Raw genomic sequence first — 19,784 nt, forward strand, 5'->3', positions numbered from 1 at the left:
CAAGATGTTCTTGCACTGGCTCATCGAAAAATGAAATTTACAAAATTCTGTCTTCTCTTCTCCAATTCTTAAAATGCTGGTTTATGTTTCTTGACCTCCACCATCAAATGATGAATATTAATGAGATCTCCTCTTATAGCCATATTTTTGAATGGTGCTTGTGAGAGGACCTTCTGGAAACGATGGTAGTACTGGATCAGTTGGGTAAGTGCCCCCTGCGAAGGAAAATAAAAGGTCAAGGGTTAAATACATTAGAGGTTTAAACATTTTACAGATCAAAAACATTCAGATGTCAATTAAAATATGATGCATTGTTACTGCAAATTGTTCAGGCCTATGGACGAGGTGATACGTGATGTTGCCCTAAACATTTTGTCAGCATTTGTCATTGTTCTTTGCCTTTGCATCCTATTTTATTGAGGATATGTGGTTATAAAACTTATACCTAAATCAGACAAAGGGTTAAAATGCTACTGAAAAGTGAAGTGGTCAAATGCTGTTCATTCTAAGTATATCAATAGACCAGTCAATTTGCCTTTGTTATAATAATATTTATTTGAATTACTTGCAAAATACAAAAGTACATTTCTTACACATCGTTATGAATACGGCAGACGGCCGAATCCGGATTCGGCTTTTGGTAAATTCATTTTACACATGCATTACATTTGAATTCGAGAACAAGGGATCAATGCTATATCTATAGAGGGCAGCATATCGATTTTTAACGGTTGCTGTCGGTGACCGTACTGTGATGCATGCACCGTCAACTAACCTTGTATGCCTTTCTGGGAACGTGAACTGTTGTTCAAATACATGCCTTCTTGTACATTTTACTCCGAATTTTACCCTCGAATTTTTTTGATCCCCCTCTATTAAGGACTGAATTTTTTTTTTTTTTTTTTTTTAGGATCCAAATCCTAGTTATTTTACATTAATTTAGTTCCAAAGATTTGAACTGTTGAAGTTTTTCCAAAACAATATGCAACAAAAAAATTATTTCCTTGGCAAATCAATGAAAAACCTGCTTTTCTGGGGAACGAATCCTACTTATGCTATATTCATTCCTGTCACTGGCGTTTAGTTTTATTTATCAGTTATCGTCGCAGAAAGTTCGCAGAAAATATTTCACGAGTGATCGTGTTCACAGAATATTTTCAGAGCTTCAGAAAAATGATATTCAAGATTATTTTTCCCGTCTTGATTTTTTTCTGCGACTCTGAATATTTTTCTGGGAACGCTGGTACCACGATACCGGTGATTTCGTAGCCCTGTATGCCGCCCTCTTTTGACTACTTATTGTGCTGTTATCATCTGATCTCCGTTAAAAAATGATATGCTGCCCTCTATCATGTACAGCATTGATCCCTTGTTCTCTAATTCAAATGTAATGCATTCGTAAAATAAATTTACCAAAAGACGAATCCGGATTCGGCCGTCTGCCGTATTCATAACGACATGACAAAAGCAAGTAATTTAGGATGAGTGAATGGGCTGAAAAGTCCAAACACAGAAGTGCCCACTCATCCTGTTTACACACACTGCTATTACCTCATCTATAGCAAAATTCATTTACTCCCATTTCTTCCATATGCCACTTCCTCCACTAGTCTGGAGGTGCACAATTCAGTTGCCATGTATACAGGGTTGCCAAACCCGGGATTTGGTAGCCCAATTGGGCAACTTTTGAAGATTTTTCCCGCGACTTTTGACAATTTCCTGTCCCATAAAAACCAATGGTTAAAAAAAAATATGGGCGACTTTTCACCATTGGCTCCTGCAACTTCCGATAGTTTCCTGCCCCATAGAAACCAATGGTAAAGAGAAAAATTGGGCGACTTTTCGATTATTTCACCAGCGATTCGGGCTGAAATCTTTTGGCAACCCTGCATGCATATTGGGCTATATACACCCCCAATGGATGACATGACTTAACTCTTCCACACAGGGAGTATGCATTTCAAATGAGTTTGCCTGAATGAGTAACTCCATTTGAAATCTGCCCCTCCTGTATAGGAGAAATACTCACTCTTCCTCCAGAAGTCTCTGAGTAATTAGAGAATAAAGCTATTGTTTTTAGCCACTGGAGTGCATCTATCGTCTCATATAACACGGGCGACATCATTATTTTAAGTAGAAGCCGAGTTGTTTTACGCCAAAAATAATGATGTCGCCCGTGTTATATGAGACGATAGACGCACGACAGCGGCTAAAAACAATACCTTTATTCTCATTCTTAAACACTTCAATTCAAATAAAACTATCATAAGTATTTCAAATTTTAATCAAATTAAATCCTACAGTTTGCAAGGAATTATACCTAGGGCTTAAAATCGATCAGTCCCGTTGTTGCTATGTGCCTCCGATTGGTTCAAATAGCGAGTACGCGTAGCGCGTCGATGCACATACGCTGACCCGTGTGATATCGTGTCATATCACACCGGTAAGAACCAATAAGATTGCAGGAACGACCTCAAGTGTTTAAGAATGTGTTTTATAGACTCACCTGTAATATACTGGTTCCATTCTTGAAATTAGTGAATGATCTCATGATTTCTTGGTTGATCTGCTCTATGGACTGCTTCCATGAGGTAGCAAACCCTCGAACTAACTTCTCAACATTACCTGAAAATAACGTAAAAGAAAAACCCATCAACAAAACTATCAAAAAGTAAACTTAACTGTTGTCAAAGCCACCTTTTCATATCTTGCTACATATTATAAAAGAGCAGGGGAAGCTATATATTTGAGTGTTGTTATTATAATCAGCTCAGAGAAAAATAATAATCAAGTAATTTCAAAGTACATTGTATGCTTGTTTGTTGTTGATGATTTTACATGATTTTGTCATAGTTGGTAATACTACACTTGCTGTAATCCAACCCTGATCTGGGGTAAGAGATGTAAAATTCATTTCCACTAAATATCCAGCACATCATGCCGTATCAAATATTACAATTGATTAAACTTTCCTACCTTGCTATGTATTGCTCAAAACTAGGATAGGGAAACAACAAAAGAGCTATTCCAGTTGAAATCCATACATCCCCTATGGGAAGCCATGGCCTTAAACTTCCACACAGGGAGTGTGAATTTTAAATGGGATACCTGAATGGGTGAATCAATTTGAAATCTACACTCCCTGTGTGGGAGATTAAGGTCATGTCTGTCATAGGGGGTGTATGGATTTCAACTGGAATAGCTCAATATGGGTCCCATTACACTGTCATTGGAAAATTCAAATATTTATTAAAGTACTAAAGATTACAATAGACACAAAAAACAAAAATGAGAATGAGAATACTAAAACTGACCAACAACATCCTGGTAAGATCAATTTTAAAATAGAATATATATTATGCACCCAAAACTTTTCTCCCCATCCTATTCGTACCTTCATAATGTTTCATTTGGTCGGCCTGCCCCCTTTCAATCCTTCCTTCTGCTTCCTTGACAAAGTTCATCATCCCTCCAAAGTGCGGTGCCAACACCTCCTCTATGAACTCCTGGGTGCGGGCCTCCAGGAGCTGACGGAAACTTTCTGATTCTCGGGAGTCTTCTGCTGTTTTTTCCTGCAATTAGGATTCAGGAAAAGGTGAGTAAATAAAATCAAATAAAATTGACAAAATATAGCAGGTTTAACTACCCTTCCTCCTATTACACCAAAATGTTATTTAACTTGTTTTGTGTAATAAGTGTTTGCAATTTAATTCAATTTATAATTCAGCTAAACACAAAACAAAAATGATTAAATACACAATTATTCAACTTCTGCAATGAATAGGTTATTCGGTTAAAATCCATACACCCCTTTAGAAGAGGAAGTGGGGTATGTGCGGGGTGTGTTGGGGTGTGGGGGTGTGTGTGTAAGGTGAGGAAAGCCAATCTCTTTGCATTTATTGTTTATCGTAGTATTAATTTTTACAATTGTAGGTCCTTTATTTATTGATGAGTGAGTGGGTGATGCTTGTGAGTGGGTGTGAATGAGTGAGCAAGGAAGGTTATTAGCATTTAAAGATATTTATATTTAGGCCTATATGTCATATATTGTTTTTAACTTATGTATTTTTATATGTGCAATGTATAGATGAGTTGACTTCGGACGTCAATGCCTGGCAGTATGTGCACGCATCATCACAATTTCCATTGTTTTTTTGCCTGGCAGTATGCGCGTGCATCATATTTTGTTCAGGGCTTGTGTTTTTAAAACTCCCGCCACATCACAATAAGACTATTGAACAGTGTAGTGGTTGCATGGGGTTTACTCAAGCAGAAAGATATACCGGCCCCTTTCCTTTGTTGATAAACATTGAGGTCAACTATAGATGAGTTACTCATCTATATATTTCAGCCTTTGTCTGCGAAATGCATTTTTCTAATAAACCTTGAATTGAAAAAATTGAAAAAAGACACACAGGGAGCATAAATTTCAAATGGGGTTACCTGACAGGGTGACTCTATTTGAGTGGAATATTAAGATCATGTCTTCCATAGGGGTGTATGCATTTCAACTGGAATAGCCCAATGTCATCCCACAAATCCAATACGATGAAGGAGAAACAGCTTTAAATAATTTGTTCAGATATGTGAAATCCCTAAATGCTTCTTACCAACATTCACAACGCAACATGTTTAGTAGAATTTGAAACCAACCGACTATAATAATTTTTAACAAACCTACTCTAACACCACAGTGTAGGCCCTATCATGGGACAGTCACAGTCCTGTGAGAGGGGGGGGGTCTTCCTGTCAGTCTGAAACACTGTCAATCCGAAACACCGTCAGTCAGAAAATCTAAATGAAGTTAGGGTCAGGGTTAGGATTAGGGTTAGGTTTAGGGCTAGGGTTAGGGTTAGGGTTATGTCTTTTTCAATTAGATTTTCGGACTGACAGGGTTCGGATTGACAGAGTTTCGGACTGACGGGGTGTACCCATGAGAGGTACCCAGGTACTATTGTGGTTTATATCTGCAGTAAATCCATTTTACTTACAGTGATAACATTCAACATCATATCATAGTTATTGATGAGGAAGATGAGTTGCTCTTTTCTTGGTGGAAACTCAGCTGCCATCCTGAGGATGAAATTCTGTACCTCCGTCTGTAACCTGGCTAACTGACGATTCACACGCTCATCTGGGAATGTCTCGTTTAAACTCACAAGCGCACCGGAAAATTCAGCGTACCTACGTGTGATCTGTGAAAGAAAAATAATGCCTTCTTTAATCCCTAATCTTAATTTATTCTAGTCCATTTGGCTTCATCTTCAAGAGAGTGACTTTGTCGGAGTTACTCTGCACTTGTACAGATACACTGTCTTTGATCGCATGTGTAAACACGCCAGTTCTTTGAGTCAATTTGCGCAATTTAATACTATGCCCACTGATGCACACACTAACGTCACTCATCTTGAGGAAGCCAAATGGACTATAGATAATCACTGAACATGCAGTAATTTAGGGAGTTTGTAAAAAAATCTAAAACCAAAATTTGTTAAACCTTAACATGGATCTTGACACAAAGTATTGATCTATATGTAGTCAATCTCAAATATAGAACTTTTGCCCATGAGAACTTATTGACACGGTCATGACACTGTTGATCTTATTAAGTTTTGGTAATTCCATGGACAAAATCTATGATTTACTGAATAATTTATTGATATTTACATCTTGATTTAAGTGTTCAAGAATAATATTTCACGGTACATATTTAGCATCCGCCTGCATATATCATCCCATAAAACGAGTCGTGATGAGTTTATAGAGTGCATAATTCTCTTGAATTAGCAAACAGGGGATCAGATATAATAGAGCCAGAGGACAGGGCTGTATGATCTCCTGATCTAATCATGAGAACTTATGTGTAACATGAATTCAACAAGAAGACAAATCAAATTACCATTTGATTCAAACACTTTGTCAAACTCATAACAATATTATACCTTTCTTTTTGCCATCATTGTTTCACTTAAAGATAATAAATGCACAACAGAGGCTGAAAACAATGCTTTTTTACTCTACCTATCACACAATTTAGGTGTAAAGTAGGTGTGACCATGGCTCGAATTTCAGGGAGGCCACAGAGGCCATTGCCTGCCCTTTTTCAGTTTTGACCCTAGTGCCCCAGATTTTTGTCAACTGACCAAGGCACTCTTCATCACCTTATTGGCCTTGGTGCACTTCTTTGTCTTTGCTCAGTGGCTTTGAAAATGGGTGCCCCAACAAATTGAAATTTGAGGCCAGGGTGTAACATTAAAAAAACTTACATAGTGTGGTCTGACATCAATGGAACCTAATCTCTGTGGGTCAGTCTCCTGTACACTGTGTATATTTAACTCCAGTATGTATTCAAATCTTGGCCATAGCATTTCTAATAAGGTCTCCCAATATCTGTGATTGAAAAAGGAAAAAATAATAAGTATTAAATGAATTGATAAATATACCGTATTTTGTCAAATAAATGCCCCCAGGGGCGTTACATTTTCCCAAGGGGGGGGGGCGTTTATTCAAGGTCAATTTTCGAACCATAATTCCCGTTAAAATCATTAGGTAAACTAAAAACACACGCTACAATGACGAACTTAGAACTAGAAACACTAACTTCTGGCTCACTTCCGGGTTTCTGATCCAGATTTTCGCCAATTACTGACGCTATTATCGACCATGTGCGCAACTTGGTAAGCTTACTACACAAGATAGCATGGAAATATCGGCATCTTTGAAACATCTTGGTTGAAAAAAGTGGTGGTGGGTGTTTATTTGAGGGGGGCGACTATTTGACGAAATCGGTAAGTATTATGGACAATCTTATGATATAGTTTTGCACTCCAATAGATGTTACATATTTGCTTCATTTAAGAAATACTGTAAATGTGATTTGTGTGACTAATTTTTTGCACTCTGCTGATTTCCTACATTTTAACTTGTTCCTAATTTCGTTAATTTTTGTGCCCACCAAACAAAGTTTGGAAAGGGAATTATAAAGCAAGCTCTGATGTATGACTGTGTGTGCAGAAAATGTTAACATATAGAGGCTGTCAGCTTTTCGCCATCTTGTGGGTACAAATGATCTGTGTGTTCATGCGTCGGACACTACGCGCAGGGCGCAGCTTGCCACGCAGCTGTTACCGCGCATCAACGCAATGATTTTGCTGTTCACGCATGGAGATCGAATGACCATCACAGCGTGTACCCACAAGATGGCGGCATATGACGTCACGCTGACGGCCTCTATTGCATTAACCCTGGCTTTTGTTAATTTTTCCCATATACTGATGGGTTTCAATGGAACTTGGACACGATGACCTTTGGGTGCATTGACATAGGCAATATCAACAGCTGTTAGGTCAAAAGGTCATCTAGGGATCACTTGAGTTTTTTTGCAAATATGTTAATTCCCCCCCCCATTTTTTTCCCTTTTTTTTTTTTTTTTTTCTTTATGAACCATGAAAGCCTGAGAAACACCCTTCTGGCTGGGACATATTTACGCACCGTGTAATTTACTAATCTACTTTTTCTATACATACACTTACAATACACACAAGTAAACAGTTATGTATGTTTATTATTTCGAGCAAGTTTAGGGTGAGCAAAAATGTTAGACAGTTTACCCTACCTGTCTAATGCTGGTACAGCTCTCTTATGCATGGTGAGTCTATAGCGCAAGATGATGTGAATACACAAGTACACAGCTATGGAATCATAACATTCACTCGTGTAGACATCCATATGTTTCTGCACATGAAGATACAAATAACAGATCATTAATAGGCTTACAGGCAAGGGGTGGGGTACTCTCAGCAAGCTCTTCCCCAGATTCCAGACCTCAAACAGAAAGCACACAAAGGTCTGGAGTTAGCCCATATAAACAAGTTTCATTTTTGGTGTAAAAATATCAGTTATTTATCTGACCTGAATTTTCAACCGATTCCTTGATCCAGGCTAATTTTCTGCTGCCCTGAGTGATCATTATCAAGATTTTCAACTTATTGTTGTGAAATACAGCCATGTGGAAAGAAGTAGACATTAAAGGGCATTTCGTGATCCACAGCCTCATCCCCCACTTTTCCCAAAAAAGTTGAGATTTTTACACCACTGGATACCTCTGGCTACATAATGTTTATGTACCAAATATTTCTTGCAGATTAATTCGTTTAGCAAAAATATCGCTAAATTTGAATTTCGTTCTGGTGCACCAGAACGAAATTACAACACATTGTCTATGGAGCAGTGTAATACACATAATCATGCATAACTCGCAAACGCAAAATCGGAATCAACTGAAATTGTGGAAATAAGCTTTTTTCATGGATAACTACTGAAAAATGTCATAAAAAGAGGATGCTAGGATCACGAAATCCTCCTTTAATGTTACATCCCTTGCCAATCCCCATAAATCACTGTCAAATCATTAAGAATTCTTGTGCTTTCAAGTGAGTTCCAAACATTCTGGTAGGAAGGTAAAGGGATTCCCAGTTAGGTGAGGTATCACACTTTCTGTCACAAATCAGTATATTATAATGGTTTCATTCTTAATATAATATGACCAAGTGTTATCTAATACTTCTGTTCTCACTCATTAAGAACTAGCAAACTTACCAGAAACATAGAGAGAGTCTTTCCTAAGATGGCATTAAACAGATCCTGAGCACTGTTTGAGCTGACCATGAAGAAATCACACACAAATAAGTACTCCCGGCAGCAATTATCTAGCAGAGCATAGTGCTGACTGCGGAACAAACTCTCAAATGTGTGCTGCCAGATGTAGGGGGAAAACAAGAGAAAACATTATGTAAAACCCATATATTATATAATATACATGGCTGGAAAAAATAGGGAATTCAGGAAGCTTATTCCTGAGAAGTTTTGTAGTATCTGGAGGGAAATTTTTCTTCCCTAATTAAAGCAATTCATACAGATCTGTGGGAAACTTTGTTTGCTTCCTGGGAAATAATTGTTTTTTTTCCAAGCCTGATTAGTGTATAACAAGCAATATTACATATAAACATGTGCAACAGAATATTTTTTAATCGCCAATTTGTGGTATGGTCTTCTCAAAAAGTTTTCTTGTTGTTAGCCAATGTTATAAAATGAACGTCAACCTACTTTCGTTTGCACAATACTATCGATTCAGAAAAAAATAATTGCCATAAGCAATTAATTTCTACAGGTATCTAATGGGGGACCAACAAAATTTATGATCAAAAGCTGTGTCCTTCCACCAATTCATGAAATGATCTTGCAAAAATAACTTATTATAAAAGATTGTAAATTCCTACCTTCTTTTCATCTTTCTGAGCTGTATGTGGTATAATGATAGGTGACTCCAGCTCTGTTGTAATGATAGAGCCTCTATTACCAAGAGTGAACACAGTGGAACGGTTCTTCAGGGACGGCTTAGCGGAAAAGAATCGTAAGTATCAGTTAAGGAAGGATAGCAATTAGAACAAGTAGACCGCCTAACGTATCGTACGCTATTTTGTGCGGTTTGTATTGCAAGGAGATCACTGGCTTGTGCAACGTTATTTTGTGTGGTTTGCATAATTCATTGACCTACAAATTACTCATAGACTAATTTGCAGTCGTTTATAACTCTCAATTTATTTACTCAGAGTATATTAGTCAAAGACATAACAAAAGGTGCTAATAACATGTACACACAGAGTGTGTACTCAATTGAAAAATCAGGAACAATTATATACAGTGTTTCTAAATCAATGGTATAGTTTTACAGTTTCTCTCTACTAAAAGAAACTTTAACCATTAAAACCAATTAACAAACATAACATCAAAAGTAAAACATAATCCGATATAATTTTTCTGTTGAACAAACTTATTGAGAAATAATTTTTCACAATGAAGGAAGGACGGACGGACGGATCTTCAGACGGAAGCGTTCTTATAATCTTTACTCTATTCCATGGCGTACGATAATAAAATATGTAGATTGGGGAGTCAGGATAAGTAACCACAAGGGGTGAAGAGGTACACCAGTGGAAGGGATTTAGACTTCTTCCCTAATATCAACTAAAATAAATTTCACAAGTTCTTCAGAGTTCCTGGTGTGCGATGATAATTATCATTGAGCGTGTAGAAGAGGTGAAATGCCCACCCCTACTACATGCTCAATGACTATTGGGTTAACCTTCTGGATGTCATGATTGTTAATCAACCAATCAGCGTGATTGTTTGAAACTTCTGCACGTATCGTTTAAGCTTGTATAAGCTTAAAACTCAAAATGGTCATAACCTTCTTCAGTATAGACCATTTGACATGTGACGTCATTGGCCGGCAGTATGCACGCAAATTATGGCAATTTCCATTGCTCTTTGCCCTGCAGTGTACGTACGCATCGTAGTTTGCTCAGGGCACATGCATTTTAAATCGCCCACCACATTTCATATAGTACAAGAAGGCCATTGAACAGTGTAGGGTTTGTTCAAGCATATCAATAGACCAGTCCCTCGCCATTGTTGATAAACAATGATGTCAAGTGGTCCATACCTTCATATGCCATATTCTTGATTAGGTATTGTGCAGTACAATCCCTGATACAGACCTGAATCAATGCTGTGCAGAAACAAGCAGGCGGTGTTCTTGTAAGAAACAAACTTTGACCTGAATTCTGATATTTTGAATTCAATATTTTGGTACATTTATAATATCTTAATGTGCTTGTAGTAAACAGGGATGGAAACAAGCACTGGCATAATTTCCTGAAACTGCTTTAACATTTTCTGAAAATGTGTATTTCCCTATACTTTGTACGGGGAAGCAAAATTTCCTGAAATCAGGAAATATCCTGAAGATTTACATCCCTGAGTAAATGAGTATCAAAAATCCACTATTTAGAAAAGGATATCTTTTTTGGCATTGTCTTCAATCCCCATCAAATCATCTTTGTCAGCAACTTCATCAAACTGAAAAAAAGAAGCAAAATGATGGAAATTATAATATGATATTGCTGCCAATAACCCTACCTCAACATGTATGCTTGGACAATCTACCTAAATATTTCTAAAAAGACCAATTCCAGTATATGCATTCTGATTTTGGCAGTCTTTTATAACCAATATTATTTTAACAAAAACAACAGTGAAGTGGTATTTTTTAGCCTTTATGCATGATTTAGAGAATTAAAGGACAGTTATTATTAAAAAAAATGTACAACATAATAATAATCTGAACTTTTTATTCTAAAATTGATTAAATATGGAAATTTTAACTTTTATTACCAAATTCGGTTGGGCTAAAGGGTCAGAATTGAGCTATGTTTCATCTGGCAAAATAAGATACTTCTTTTTAATAACCCCCCCCCAAAAAAAAAAAAGTACTTATTATTCTGGAATTGGGGGTAGGTCATACAGAGTAATATATTGTACACATACCTGTAATTTCATGAGCCTTCCTATATATCCCTTGAAATAGGAGTAATACACTTTACTCATTGTGTCCACGTATTCATCCCTAACCTCCTTGGCAACATGTCTCTCATTGGCCAATAGGAACTCAAAGAAAAACCTGCAACCAATCAGAGATAGTCTTGTATATTAAGTTTGTTTAAGTCCTCTTTAAGTTAATGCAGATAATGACCACTAATTCTTCACTACTGCTCCTCCCATTATCAGTGCCTCAACTCTCATCAATTAAATTGTTCATATACCTACTAATTTTATATTCTATTTCAGCTGAACACTATTTTAATATTTGTACACATATGAAAAGCTTGGTTCAAACCATGTTAAGTCCACAAAGACATGTTTCTGATCTACCTGTGCTATATTGCAATGGGTTGTGATGCTATAGGTATTATAATTTCAGTTGGATGTACCATTACAAAGTAAGCAGTTGATGCACTGTAACAATACTGTGCGAAACCTTTGTTTCCCAAATGAGAACAATAGTCTTTATATTGTTACGCAGCATTGTTGTGGTAAATAATGGCTTGTTGATGGTACAACTCATTGTTGCTAATGTCAAACTTGTTGAAGTAATTGTGATTGTATCACACAAGTAAATGAGAAACATGTGGTTGTGGACTTAACATGGTTTGGAAACAAGCTCTTCATATAGTGAAGAAATACTGAACTACTTAATCAAGTTACATGTGACAGAACGTTAGCTTCAATAGCAAATCAAAACCCATCTGATACTTTGTTTCTACATGTTTGTCTTTTCGTTTGTCTGTCTTTTCTTGCCTTATACATCACCTGATAACTATTTGCTACTCACCTATATTTAAGCATAGCATTTTGTTGTACTTGATAATTTGTCATGGGCTTCTTCATTTGATTCACTTTTTGTAGCAAGAACTCTCGGATTTTGGCTATAGACTGTACCAGGAGAGAAGAATACAAAGAGTAAGAGTTAGTGCTAATATCTTAACTTCAACTTGTTCTATTTATTTTGTTCAGGGTATAGGAAAAGAAACTCTTACTTAGACCATAAGGTAAAGCCACGAATTTTCTGCTTTACAAATGCTAAATTCCGCTTTTCTCCGCTTCGTAATTTTAGCACATTTCGGACATAATAAACTTTCACAAGAATCTTGTGACGATCATTGCGATTTGCAAAGTTGGGATGGGTGATTGGGTATCATGGCTGCAATGGGAGGTAGGACAGGCGTTGTATGCGGTAAATCTGTGACGGATTTTACTTTATTTTGATGAATTTTGAAGACCCATTTCATTTTTTTTTTTCATTTTTCTAGGTCATTTTTGCTTATATTTTTTATTTTTTTCTCAGAAATGCATTTTCCGCTTTACCTCCGAATTCCGCGATTTTCGCGGAATTTCCGCAACGCGGAAAATTCTTGGCTTTACCCTAAGGGTCATTTTGATATGCTACAAGCCTGGTAAAATAAATATTGCTAGCTGCTTTTAGCAATGGTAAAAGTTGAAGTAAGGTCTACGTAATAAGTGGTCAGCACTGAGTGGGAAAGGAGTTACCACTTATAACATGGTCCGTAGTGGACTTCTTAACATAGTAACTAAATCACAAATTTAATGCTAAATCAAGGATTACATCAAGACTGTCATTGTATGTGAAATGGAATAAAATTGTTTCTTTAAAACATAATAGTAGAAAAAGAAAAAATAATATAATCTTGTAATTTGTGGAATCAGGAGTACTTGTTAAAACACTGTGGAGTGATTGATGTACCAGTTTCTGATGATGGTTTCAGCAGTAAAGAGTATTAAATAAGAACATGCACATCAGAATGAACACAACCCCACAGAAAATGTTCAAATGTTGGGTTATGTAAAGGGTGTATAAAGGGTATAAAATGTTTCATAACATTCAAAAACATTTTTTTTAAACTAGCTGCCAAATATTCTACCATAATGTTATTTAAATGTTGACAAGGTATTTTGCAAAATATTTTGAAAATGTTTGCAAAAATATTTTTTCAATATCTGATTTGACAACATTTAAAACTAGAAACGTCGCGGTTTTCGACGCAAGGCGTCGACTGGGATGCCTCCACCATGGGGCGATTGGTAATTTGACCTCAGATGACCCCTGGATGACCTCCAATGACCCCGAAAAGACCTTCCAAAAATTTAACTCTGAATGTTGACTGTACTCACCAAGTTCCATGCCCATATGACAGTTTTCATTAATTTGACCTCAGATGACTCCTGGGTGACCCCAGATGACCCCAAAATGACCTTCCAAAAATTTGGCTCTAAATGTTGACTGTATCCACCAAGTTTCCTGCCCATATGATAGTTTGTACTCATTTGACCTCAGATGACCCCTGGATGACCTCCGATGACCCCGAATGACCTTCCAAAAATTTGGCCCTGAATGTTAACTGTACCCACCAAATTTCATGCCCATACGACAGTTTTTACTCATTTGACCTCAGATGACCCCTAGGTTACCCCAGATGACCCCAAAATTACCTTCCAAAAATTTGGCTCTAAATGTTGACTGTACCCACCAAGTGTCATGCCCATAGGATTTGAACTGTTCATATGAGACCAAATTTACAAGTTGACCTCAAATGACCTTTGACCTCAGTATATGACCTTCAACCCCACCCAATAAAAAGTATCCATGGTTTCTGACCATGACCCACCTATCCTGAAAATCTGAAGTCAATCCGCCCATCCATGCCCGAGATACAGCATCCGGACGGAAGCACGGAAGGAAGCGCGGAAGCACGGACATTGCAAAAACAGTATACAGTATGCCTCGCGGTGGAGGCATAAAAATGTTTTTGTACTGTTTTTTCATACAAAACCTTTCAAAACGTTTTCATGACCTTTATAAATCACAACATTTTAATATTATTTACACATTTTCACCAGGGACAGACTTAGGTTTCAGTTTTCTACTGGCCCTCCGGGCCAGTGAAACGGCAAATCTACTGGCCCTGCAATAAATTTACTGGCCCCACTTTTTCAATATCTTCTACATGTACTACAAAAAGTGCAAATAATGAAGCATGTTCCTATGCCCGTAACCAGGGGGCAGGTGGTGAACACCCCCCTCGCCAAATGACCCATTCACGAGCATAGTGAGCGAAAAAATAAAGGTTTTCAGTCCTTGTCGATCAAAAAAGGTCCACATTTTGAACAAAATTCCACTTTTTAAAAATCCTGGTTTGCCTGCACGTTCCAATGCGACTTTTAAAGTTATAGACTACCAATTAGACCTACCAAACTTGACACATGCATTGTGTGTTAACATTATTATATTCTGTGCCACTATGGACCCTAAAAATCTTTTTCCAGGATCTATGGTGCCACTTTAATTCAAGCAAACCTGAACATTTTAAATTGTTTTGTACGGTACTGAGCATAATATAGAGAGACTAGTCACAAACACAAGCTCAGTCAGTAGTCCTTCCTTAATCTATAGTTCCAAAGGTTTACAAAAGAAAAGGTTCAAGTATGAGGTATTTGCGATATCGCTATCATCATCAGATAGAGCATGAAAGAGCTTGGAAATAGTACGTAGGCCTACATCGCCGTAAAAAGCGGCCGTATATTTCCAACTTGCTTGCAACGCAAGGATAAGAATAAAGAGACAAAAAAAATCATGAAATAAAAATATAAATTACACACAGGTGACAAGTGGAGTAGAAACTGTGTCCATCACTGATTATATCTTGCCTCAGTCATATGAGTTATGTCAGGATCAAAAATCTAGTGGCCCGCCGGGCCAGCATTGTTGGAAGTTTACTGGCCGGAGGCAAAATCAACTGGCCCCGGGCCACCGGGCCACTGCTTAAATCCGTCCCTGATTTTCACCAAAACCAAAATCGAAAATATAACCTGTTTGAAAACTTTTTGTGTTTGCTGAGAACACACTCACCTTGAGTTTCAATTTCTCCAATATGTCCTCTACATCTTGACATGATATAGCATCTTTAAATGACTGCTCCTTCACAAATGTGATCTTGTGATTCAGTTCATGAAGTTGCTCTAAAAACTGACGCTCTGTAACTGGCGTATCTAGAATATGGCTGTAACGTTAAAATGTGTGGGAGGAAAAAAAAAGAATTATATTTGGGAATTTCCTCTTGAAGTAGCTGTTCCCCTATATATACAATAATTTACAGTAAAATTGTTGCAAAAGAAGGACAGTTGGAGCAGCAACACTTCATCATATATTCTACCAGGAAGCTCCAGAACTACCTTATCAACTGATGCCAAACACACAAACCCTTGATCCTGGGCTTCACTGATCTGTATGATCCCAGAACCACAATCAAACATTGACGGTCATCAAAGATCTATAGCCCACGTGTGGAATGCTCTCCAGGTGTATATCCGGGTTATCAGACCTCAGGCCAGGTTTAGCAAGGAGGTTAATAGCCAACTGTCAGAAGTCTCTATAATTGAAGACCAAATTAAAAAGACTAGTTTGCCTATGACGTCCTGTCAACAAGACCAATCACGTTGCGCCTTTGCCCTGACGTAAGATGCAAACTAGTCTTTTTAATTCGGTCTTCAATTATATAAGATGTAACAATAATTATGAAATAACCTGTAATTCTTTCACTCTGTCATTAATTTGACAAATCTCATCAAACCTTTACTAAATAACATTTCACATGGCTTCAAGGTCACCTACTGGATCACAGACTCTGACACAGCCATCAAACTAAATTCACATAGCTTCAAGATCACTTACTTGATCATAGACTCCGGCACAGCCATCTCATCCACAAATTGGCTGAGTTCACCCCGGACAGCCTGTCTGTTCTTCAGTTTGACATTCATAGCTATGGATTGTTCCTGTAGGGTTTGAATCTCGGCACTGAGACTTCCAAGATCAGACTGGAATCCACTCAACATCTGCTCCATTCTCTGATGAAGGAAACAAGAAGTGATTTTACCACATTACGACATCTCAAAGTTGACAGTTTTCAAATTCACCTGCATTTTAAACATCCTCAAAAAGCCATCGATCGTGGCATTGTAGGCCTACTTTCTACCTGTAGCTATCAAAAATATTAAGTCCCCATGAACAGATTTAACATTCATTTTATTATCCTTTGGGAGATTGATTTATTTTAAAACTTCCAATGGGTTTTATATACCATTGTTTGAATGTACCTCTGTCATCCACATTTGACTATACCAAAGTTCATCGTGGTGATGATGCCTGTTACACATTGGAACTTCACACTAGACATAATGCTGAAGAGGTACTTTTTTGGTGCACGCGTTTGAGGAAACTATTTCATGCTTTTTCTTTAAAACTCAGTTTGAAAAGGTCTATATACCTGAAGTCCCAAGTCTTAAGGGGTTTAATCTATTCATTTGTCACACAGATTCTATTCAGGTCGTCAAATGCACATTTTTGGCTTTTATATGTAAAGGGATTGAAATACCAGCATGTAGAATATTAAAGATTATTATCAGAAATTAACTCCTACCTCTAGAATAGTATCACATGCTGCTATTTGATTGTGCAGACTAGCTATATTCTGGCTTTCTTTGATGTAATCCTGAATAGAAGCATTCTCTACCTGTTGAAGCTCTGCTTCCACTTGTTTGGAGTACTGCCGCAGGTCTACTCCCTGAAATATGACATCAACAAATACTCATTTTAATATGTTAGTGCAAGGAATGCCAACCCTTATTAAAAGCCGCAGAGCCACATTGATATTGTCAATCTTCTCAGTTCGAATGTACATTACAGATAGACATGCAGCCATTTGTATCAAAGCTGTATCTCTCTCAATGACCCCGTTTTTTGTATTTGTATTTCCAATTTCCTGTTTCATGTTATATATTGACACATTTAGAAGGATTTGCTCACTCAGTCCTGGCCTTTCTTGTTTGAGTCAATTTGCATATTTCTAACATGCTATTCAGGAATGGACTCTTATCAGTAACTAAATAAAATTACAATCTATTTCAAATTTCAATCAATCAATCAATCAGTCATATTTTTTAAGTGCTTTCAAAATATCTTAATACATATTTTAATTACCATACTAATCAATCAACAAACACAAAAACTTAATTTTGAACCATAATATGCACTACCAACAAAACAATAGTCTTTGTTTGGACTTGATTTATGAACAACAATCCTTCACAGGTCTACCAGTGGTATTGATTTCTTGTTGACATGGGGGTGGGGTTGGGGTGGAAAAATATTCTTGAAGTATAGTGAATACATTGTCAACAGAATAAGTTTTATAGTACAAATGTGCACAAAAATTTTGCCATGAAGCTATAAATGGTGAAATATGGTGTTAAAGTTGAACAAAAATAAAATATGAGAGAAGAGCGCAAATATTGGCACTTTTTATGCTGAAATGGCCAAATATGAGGTTAATATGGTCAGAAAGAAGTATCACCATTGGAGGATTGTATGGACCATGCTACTTTAGGCGTATGTAATGAAATTATTAGTTTCCCGTCACCCGCCCTCATAACTTTTTTTATTTGACCAAAACTTTCATTATTTTCATATAAAAGTCAATTATCTGAAAATTGAGATGGAAATAATCAAAATTGAAACTCTCAAAATGTCTTGACATCCCCTGCTGATCATAATCAGCAGTTTTTCTTATTTGTAGGTGTAGAGGAATTTGGAAAATAATGGAAATTTAAGGATTTACCTCATCATGTTTCTAGTGATTATCACAAAAATTGAAAATTTCTTTTCAAAATAAAAACAAAATCAAATCTTTTCTCAATCTGTTGCAAAATGTCTGTAATGATGATCTTAGCAATAATACCTGGTCTTTTATCAACAATATAGATAATAGCCATATAAATGAATAATGAAATCACAACCTCATATTTCACTGAAAAAAAATGTGATGGGAAACTAATTTCATTTCATTAGCCTTATCAAAATATTGGAGGGATTTACCCTTCCCCACCCACCCCCTGGGATTTACACCTACATGTACGACTCGACACCTACCGATTCTAAAGCTGCCTTGACTACTTCATCTTCCAAATTTTGTTGAATATGGACATCCACTTCATCCAGAATGAACTCATCAGATGTAAGGTCCAGAACACCAAGATTCAAATTGGCTAGATCCAATCCCTGTTAAAAAAATTCAAAAATGATTCAACAAACCAATGCAAAATAATTGCAAAGTACAAAATACTGAACTTGCATAAATCAGCTCATACTTACGGTAATACTTCTGTGACTTCCGTGTTTCTGATTGGTTAAGAGCTGGGCTTAAACAACGTTCATGCCCGGTGACCCGGTAGGGAAGATGAAGGTAAATCACTTTAAAAATTTTTATTTTATTTTTTTGATGATATACAATGTAAGAATTACAAAATGTTCTGGTAAGCATAAACAGGTTTCATTTGTCTATTTTCATGACTTACATGTAACTTTGCTCAAGTGCCCTCAGGCCACAAGGGGCCCTTAGGTATAAATTAGGGGTTCATTCATATATTTTCATGACAAAATGGTTGTTTATGCCCGAGGGGCTGCTTGCGGCCCGAGGGCATTTATAAACAACCGTTTAGTCATGAAAATATAAAATAATACTAGTTTCTCGAATCTCGATCATGAGAGCTCAATAGGCACGCAATGACAATTGCGTCAGCGTACAACGCCTACCACCACACACACTTTGGGTAGCGCTGCCTACATTTCCTGTGCGTGCACAATCGATCGCGCGTGCTTTAGTATCATGTCATTCCACTAACTTGCGACATTACACAGTGCACGCAGTACATTCATACTCTCATGATCAGAAATTATTATTTTAACTATAATAATAGTTCCATGGGAATGGGTGTGTACCGGGGTGTGTAGTTCAGCACGTAAACTTTGTTCGAAAATTTCTAACTTTCGTATGAACAACCGATAGCTTGTGATACGAAAGTTAGAACGTGGAAGGATTTGCGCTCATGTAACGTACCTTGTTTGGTACATGTACAGTTGTACACGGTTGGCATGCAGGTCCCAATATCATGCATATGAATAAAAACTTCTTCCTCAAGTTAATTATTGTCTCAAAAATATGAGGATATTATTCTTGACAATTAGTGACACCATGTGCTATATTCCTTCATCAATTCATCATGACTTTACTCACGAAAAACGTCATTTTGTGCCAATTTTTCTCGAGTGATCGCCAGACATCGCACAGTCCCCATTGTAAATAGGTGATCAACATGTGTAGTGCTGGGCTCACATGTTCAAGAACCGGAAGGGTATCACCATCAGTTTGCAATGACAAGTCAACCTTTGCAAATCGGGAGATGGATTGATTTGCCCAGTCACTGGATTTTCTCAAATCTTTAATCACCGACGCAGTTGGCAGTTGTCAAAA

The 19,784-nt window shown here is 37.1% G+C and overlaps 1 protein-coding gene across 1 annotated transcript in view; it reads right to left on the reverse strand.

Annotated features, from left to right (window-relative positions):
- Window positions 1–19,784, reverse strand: part of LOC140137550 (vacuolar protein sorting-associated protein 52 homolog) — a 23,900-nt gene continuing 4,116 nt past the window's right edge. Inside the window, exons 2-16 of the mRNA XM_072159260.1 lie at window positions 18,404–18,532; window positions 16,896–17,039; window positions 16,148–16,323; window positions 15,326–15,476; window positions 12,233–12,333; window positions 11,389–11,521; window positions 10,863–10,920; window positions 9,279–9,412; window positions 8,599–8,754; window positions 7,616–7,734; window positions 6,267–6,390; window positions 4,992–5,195; window positions 3,395–3,572; window positions 2,507–2,625; window positions 1–215 (exon numbers count right to left, since the gene is read on the reverse strand). Coding sequence (XP_072015361.1) covers window positions 69–215; window positions 2,507–2,625; window positions 3,395–3,572; window positions 4,992–5,195; window positions 6,267–6,390; window positions 7,616–7,734; window positions 8,599–8,754; window positions 9,279–9,412; window positions 10,863–10,920; window positions 11,389–11,521; window positions 12,233–12,333; window positions 15,326–15,476; window positions 16,148–16,323; window positions 16,896–17,039; window positions 18,404–18,532 — 2,073 coding nt within the window. The 3' untranslated portion in view covers window positions 1–68. The remainder of the gene's footprint in view (window positions 216–2,506; window positions 2,626–3,394; window positions 3,573–4,991; window positions 5,196–6,266; window positions 6,391–7,615; window positions 7,735–8,598; window positions 8,755–9,278; window positions 9,413–10,862; window positions 10,921–11,388; window positions 11,522–12,232; window positions 12,334–15,325; window positions 15,477–16,147; window positions 16,324–16,895; window positions 17,040–18,403; window positions 18,533–19,784) is intronic.

The sequence above is a fragment of the Amphiura filiformis genome, chromosome 17 (genome assembly GCF_039555335.1).
Source record: "Amphiura filiformis chromosome 17, Afil_fr2py, whole genome shotgun sequence".
NCBI classification, from domain to species: Eukaryota; Metazoa; Echinodermata; class Ophiuroidea; order Amphilepidida; family Amphiuridae; genus Amphiura; species Amphiura filiformis.